The sequence below is a fragment of the Panicum virgatum genome, chromosome 2K, assembly GCF_016808335.1.
Source record: "Panicum virgatum strain AP13 chromosome 2K, P.virgatum_v5, whole genome shotgun sequence".
In the NCBI taxonomy this organism is placed as follows: Eukaryota; Viridiplantae; Streptophyta; class Magnoliopsida; order Poales; family Poaceae; genus Panicum; species Panicum virgatum.
The window spans coordinates 38676305-38683501 of NC_053137.1; the positions used below are offsets into that span (position 1 = coordinate 38676305).

The 7197-nt window shown below is 43.4% G+C and overlaps 1 protein-coding gene across 1 annotated transcript; it reads right to left on the reverse strand.

Moving 5' to 3' along the window:
• Positions 1–497: 497 nt before the first annotated feature.
• LOC120675608 (phosphoenolpyruvate carboxylase 2) lies at positions 498–6877 on the reverse strand. The gene is made up of 10 exons (XM_039956812.1): positions 6495–6877; positions 4107–4498; positions 3941–4025; positions 3603–3825; positions 3279–3382; positions 3106–3193; positions 2846–3000; positions 1759–2757; positions 1169–1555; positions 498–1076 (listed from the first exon to the last, which is right to left on the reverse strand). Exons 1-10 carry the CDS (start codon positions 6666–6668, stop codon positions 780–782), a joined length of 2904 nt encoding a protein of 967 aa, XP_039812746.1. The 5' UTR covers positions 6669–6877; the 3' UTR covers positions 498–779.
• Positions 6878–7197: the final 320 nt, after the last annotated feature.

The following is a 7197-nucleotide window of genomic DNA, read 5'->3' on the forward strand; positions in this document are numbered from 1 at the left end:
TTTACTTAGTCTGCTGGAGTGGAGGCCCATATTCAGTTGAGTAAAATTTAGAAGTGAGCTTCTAAATGGACATTTGCTCACCCAAATTTAGCAGCCCTCACCCAAATTTAGCAGCCCTACTGGACTTGCTCTAAGAAAGGATTCCCATATATCTTTGTAGCGCTCAAGTGGAAAGTAACTGCTTAGGTATCCTTTCAAGTTAACCATCCTTTTTAAAAGAGGTGTGGTATTCCTTCTCTCCCGGTGTATTTGTATGAACAATTCATCTAAGAACATATAGTATGATAAAGCATGTATATTGGTGTTTTGTAGTAATAATGAAACATAAAAGATGCCCAGATTCTGAAATGTGTTGTGCTTGTGAGCTGGATTCACCCACTTATCGTGTCCGTATGTGACAGCATAAGTAGATGCTTTACAGTTTAGCTGAATTCTGATACTGACTGCACAGTAATGCAATTCTGACTCACAAGCCAGCAGCAGATTGCAAAGGGGACTTGGAACCTAGCCGGAACGCACAATTCCCACAATTCACAGCCAACCTGTGAAATACTTGAGGCAAAACAGACACCACAGTTTAGGCTGTTGCCATGTTCCATTGTAAAGTTACAACATAACTGTTCAGACATGATCATCGTCTCCCTTTTATTGACTGCCACTTCAGCGAAAACGCCATTATTTTCTCACGGTGTAGGGAGACGATCAACGATGCAGCTAAAATCAGCAAAAATACAAAGGCCTTGAGCAGATGATCAGAAGGAATAGATCCCCTCCTTGTCCTAACCAGTGTTCTGAAGACCGGCAGCTATGCCCTTCATGGTGAGGATGAGTGTGTCTTCCAGCCCAGGGGCGTACTCGCTGGCCGGGTTCAGCTTCACGAGCTCTGCTGCTGGCTTGTTCGAATCCATGATCTCCTTGGACAGGTGGGGGCGTAGCGCGACGTGGTAGTCTGGGTCACGGATCCGCTTCAGGGTGTAGGCCTGGCAGACGTTCAGGGTGGTGATGTAGGCATCACGTAAGCGGAGCCGCTGCTTCAGGTAGGGATCACCTTCAAGAAGATCCCTGTGCCCAGCAACCTGAAGTCCAAAATGAAGTTCATTATATTCTAAAATGCTGGAATCATAGTCCAAACAAAATTCAAGAAATGTACGTGTTTTGTTTGACAGACCTGAAGAAGAAGCTTTTCAGTTTCTTCATAGTTGGCCCTCAGCTTCTCACCCAGTGGCTGTAGATCCTCCGAGACAAGGAGTTTGTCATATACGGCGGCAATCCCAGGATTACCCTTGGCAAACACCATCTCAACAAGATCGATGGTGACCCTGAAAAACGGCCACTCATTGTACATTTCTTGGAGCATGTGGAGATTCCTGATGTCCTTTTGGAGGACATGCTTAAATGCGGCACCAAAGCCTAGCCAGACCGGGAGGTGGAACCGAGTTTGAGTCCAAGCGAAGATCCATGGGATAGCACGGAGTGACTCAATTCCACCACTTGGCTTTCTCTTGGATGGCCTGCTTCCTATGTTCATCCTGCCGTACTCTGTTTCAGGTGTTGCCTGTCAACACAAACATCACATAGTAAATATTTGCTAAATGTAGGGATAGTCATCAATTGAGTCGCTTCAGTGACCATTTTTTTAGGTTTGCAAATCATAAATTTCCACAGTAAAAATTGTGCTTGATTCAAATTAATGATCAGGTTAGACCTATTTCAAAAGTTCTATTTTGCAGCTTACAATGGCCAAGAACAGGGACTTACGAGGCGGAAATACTCGACAAAACGTGGCTCTTTGAAGACAATGGACCGATATTCCTCAGTTGCTACAACTGCCATCTCATCAAGAAGAGCTCGCCATTCTGGCTTCGGTGCATTTGGTGGATGCATGCCATGCTCCAGGGTAGCAGCTGTAAAACGCTGCAGTGTTCTGAAGCACAAGTGTTCCTCACCAAAGGACTGTTCAATGACTTCACCTTGGACTGTGACTCGGAGCGATCCATGGATTGTGTCTGGTGGCTGGGACAAGATGGCAAGGTGAGTGGGACCACCACCCCTTCCAACTGTCCCACCACGCCCGTGGAACATTGTCAACTTCACACCAAAGTCCTTAGCAACCTTGATGAGCTCCTCCTGAGCTTTGTACAGCTGCCAAGCTGCTGAGAGACGACCAGCATCTTTTCCGGAGTCCGAATAGCCAATCATGACTTCTTGCTTGCCATTAATTCTCTGTCTGTACCAATCTATTGAGAAAAGTCTGGCCAATGCAGCTGGGGCAGCCTCAAGATCGGCCAACTTCTCAAACAGTGGAACTACTCTAAGGGGTGTCTTTACATGGCACTCACGTTGGAGGAGCTCAACAGCAAGGACATCTGAAGGAGCTGTCGCCATGGAAATGATATATGCACCAAAATTGTCAGCAGGAAGCTCAGCAATAACATGGAATGTGTCTAGAACATCGGCAACTTCCTCAGTCTTGGGAAGGTCTGGGCCAAACAGTGGACGTTTCCCATTGAGTTCGGACAATAGCCATTCCTGGCGGCGTTCTTCGGGCCACTCGCGGTAAGATCCAATTCCCAGGTATGTGGTGATGGCATCCAGGACATCTGTGTGCCTATCTGATTCTTGCCTAATATCAAGCCTCACAAGGGAAAGACCAAAGGTGGAAACTTGGCGCAAGAAATCAAGAAGGCTTCCATCGGCAATCACACGGTCACCACAAGCACACAGTGATCTGTAACATAGCTCCAAGGGCTCCAACAACTGCTAGAGATGTTTCTACAGATTAGAAACCTACTAAGCAAAAGCAAAGTTAATATTATTTTTCTAATGACCAAGCATAAATCACAACCTGCTCAACACTTGTCAGTGTAGCTTCCTCTGGAACATCAGAATGTCCACTAGATAAAAGCTCACGTGATCGTTCACGGGTGTTGTAGAGTTTATCCCTCACATCACTCAGTATCACCCGATATGGCTCATTCGGAGGAACCTTCTTCCAAAACTCTGCAGCAGAAATGGAAAAAGTAAGATCATTAGAATAATAGAATGTCAAAGAATGTCCTAACAACAGATCATCACTAAGACCTAAATGGTGTCACTGATACCTACCTATGTAGTGCTTGGCATCCTTCTTAGTAGAGCGATGTAGCTCATCAGCACGTATGCGCAGCTCATCATTGCATCGCCACATAGACAACTGCAATCATTTGAAGTTGTTAACTTCAAGTATCAGATGCAAATGGAGTTATAAACTATACTCAGATTAACAAAGTAATAGCTACCTCAAACATAAGATCCTCAATCTGTGAGCAATATAAGTTTGCTGCCATCATTCTGGCAAGCAAGCAGACATCCCTGGTAACCTCTGGCGTGACTCTTGGATTTCCTGTATTTGTAGAAGCATCCCAAACTTAGAATACAAAGATAAATGCTACTAGTTGTTGCACAAACAGACATATAATAGTCATCTTCCCATGCAACCGATATAAGCAATGAAGATAATAGGTCATGCAATAGATACAAGCAACAAAGATAATAGGTAATGCAGATATTCCATATTTAAGAATCATGGGAAGACAAGATAAATAGATAAAGATATCCCTCACCATCACGATCTCCTCCCATCCAAGAAGAGAACTGAATAAGAGGTGCATTGTAAGGAACGCGCTCATTAATCCCAATGTTCTTCAGTGCAGTATCAACTCGGCGCAAGAACTTGGGAACACCCTTCCAAATTGTTTCATGGAAGTAGCTCATACCAGCACGCATTTCATCTTGAGGAGTGGGCTGCGTTCTTCGGATCTCATCGGTTCTAAAGGCAGCTTGGATCTGAAAAAGTTTCAGGTAACTAATTAAGAATTGACCTCTTTGGTCACAACTTCGACGAATTTAATGATTAGATCATGCTTATGCATCAACTGAACATTAGATTTGCAATAAGAACCTCTCTCTGTAGGGCCTCATCAAGTTCCTGCTTATCATCTGGAGTGATATCTTTAGAGTAGAGTTGAACCAAACAGTTTCGTATCCTGAAAAAAGAATGTTAAGATAAATATTAAATAATCAAACAAAATCTTGTCAGCTGCAAATGCACTGTTTGGCTGACTAACCTTGAGTGTTTCTGGAGCAGGGACCTCCTCACAGACTGCGTTGGATGTGCAGTCAAAACCAGGTCAACAGTCTGGCTCTTGAGGGCATCAAATACCTCAGCAGGTGATTTCTTGAGGTCAACTACAAGCCTCTTAAGTGTTTCCTCAATGTCAGATTCTGTTATTGCTGAGTTTTCGTCAGCAAAGTCTCCCTTCTTGAGCTTGATTCTCCTCCTGTATGCTATCTGGACTTCCTCAGCCAAATTGGCCAAGTTAAGCATGTGTGAAAAAGATTTGGCAATCACAATAGAGTCCCCAGGATCCAAGCTTGTTATCATCTGGCCGAGTTCCTCAAGCTTTTTCAAGTCACGCTTCGTTTCATACTCAGCAGCTACCTCATAGCATTCTTGAACCTATTAAGCAAGCCGACCCAATTAATAGTCCGTAATTGGAAAAGGAAGAGAAAAACATATCTCTGTTTCATAGTTTTGTTGCTACTATCTATAGAATCCACATAATTATCGCCAAAACAAAGTAGATCTGACGATATTGTTGTGGCCAACTGGCAAAAGTAAAAAAAAATTAATATGGTCATCGCAATTCCAGAATGCAAGAACTTAGCCTTGATATGGCCACTTCATCATAGGCTTCTTTTAATCCAAAACTATGTCTATGTGTTACTATTTTTAAAAGAACGTTTTTCATAGCCTATCCCTGGATCTGTCATACATTCTGGATGTTCAAGTTCTGTTAGAGAAGGTACAATAAGGGGTGACACATTTTTACAAGCTACAACGAACTGCATCTCTTTAGAATGACAATTCCATATACGTCCTGAAGTAACATGATACTTCCTCTGTTTTAAAATATATGACGTTTAGAGCAAGCTAATTAGTTCGTTTTTGAACTAAAAAAATAGAGGGAGTATGTCAATTCTCCTAAAGAAGAGCTGCAGTCACTCTCATTCAAGTAAATACTTCAACTAAATCAGTATGTCTGAACTGGAGAGAATGTTCTTTCAACTACATTTTGCCATCCAAGAGGTGAAGACGATTTAGCTATGTGTCACCGATACGCGATACGGCGATACCGGTACGGGTACGGCGATACGGCATCTCTCAAAAAATAAGGATACGCCGATATGGCAAATATATATATTCTAAAATAATTATTCAGCATTTTTTAGAAAGATATACAAGGAACCTACCCATAAAAAGAAGAAATTCTATCATCGTCAACATCTGCAGCTTAATTATGAAGTATTTGAAGGATGTGCTGTAATTTAGAGCAATGATACGGCAAGACTATAATCTAGCTAGCGTTGCAATTGTGATTTAGTTTTGGAACCTAGGCTGAAGGACATTTCTAGCAGCGGTGGCACAAACTTCGAAGTCCGGCTTGACGCAGACAAAATACATGCAGAGGGCCAGCAGCTTCGTGTGCATGCAGAGGAGGCTGACTTCCAGCGGCGGCTGTGCAGGAAGCATATCGCGGCGTATCGGCACGTATCCCCGTATCCCGCCGTATCGGATACGGGTACGGCGAGCTGTTTGCCGTATCGGTGATATGCTGCGGTTTAGTATACTAGTCAAAAGATGACCAAAATATGCAAGTTTCATTGTTCAATTGGTCCAACTAGAGATCCATACCAGATACCGAAGGCATTTTTCAGTTTCCACAGATGATGTCATGTTTTACCAACACGATTAAGATTAAAGTGTTAATGATATTTGACTAATCAATGAATAATTGTTAATAAATGCGGACTCATGAAGCCAAAGAAAAACTATTTGGATTGAACCAAAAGATAATTCTGGGGGGAAGTTGAGATAGACAGTCTCCTTCATATACTAAGCAACAATCATATGGGCAAAGAATAAAAAAAAAATATATCAACTACGAACCTGACTACCTGAGCATCCTCCTAGTTTCCAACATTACGCTTGACTCCTACTTAAAACAACCAGATTAAGCAGTAATTACCTTTTATTTAATATACCCAATGTAAGAGTTGCTGTGAATTCTAAAGTCAACCACACACACTAAGTCTCCAGTCTCCACCTCTACTGAAGCTGTAATCCTAGAAATCGTACCAAAACGAAACAAACTAATGGCACCAATCTGATGCCTTTGACCGATGATTGGGTACTTTTTCACTGTAAAATCTCACTATACACAAAACGGCATATGTACTGTAGAGGAATAAAACGAAGACCGGAAAAAAAAATTTAAGGATAATAACGCCTGCACAATGAACTGGATTATTCGGATCCAAACCAAGGTTAGAAGTGCATCGCAAACTTCAACCCGAAAAGGAAAAGAAAAAAGAAAGAAAGCAAGAGCACGGACGAGTTGGGACAGGATCACAGGAAGGGAGATGAATGGAACTATGGAAGGTAGCATCTATACCATCTCCTTGAGGTCGTCGCCGTGGAGGTCCTGCAGGATGTCGAGGAAGCGGTCGAGGAGGAGCGCGTCGTACTCGATGAGCTTGTCATCCTCCGACACCTTGCCGGGCACGAGCATCCGCAGCTGCGCATCGATCGAGGACAGCCGCTCCACCTTCGCCCCCAAGGCCGCCATGCCGCCTCCTTAATCCAACCCAACCCAAATGCCGAGAGCAGCCAAGAACCGCCGCGCTGCCGCTGGTGGTGGCGGATTCTGGCGAGGCCGAGGAGGAGGGGGAGGCTGCTGGGATGGTGGGCGGAGCGGATTCTGGCGGGCACTTTATAGAAGGGAGGATGCAAAGCAGCTCGGTGAGTGTAGGGGTTGAAGAGAATAAAGGGTTTATCAAATTAATTAATTTAATTTAGCGTTGATTATTAGGAGGAGAGAGAGTTGAGAGGGGAGAAAGATGGAACTGTCTAGACCCTCGAGATTGTCAGGTTGCTCTGTCCAGATGGACGGCCCTGATTTTCTTTCCCCCGGAGGACAGGTATTATTATTTGCAGTGCAGTCATTTCATAGCTACTAGTAAATAATTTGGGAGGATACTAGAATGGTCCATCGTAATTAATTAGTTAATTAAAAAGTACTATTATGTACCAGTAGCAGTATTTTTCTCTCGCACTAAATCAGCACCAGCTACCAGTCAGCCAGCAATATTTTTCTC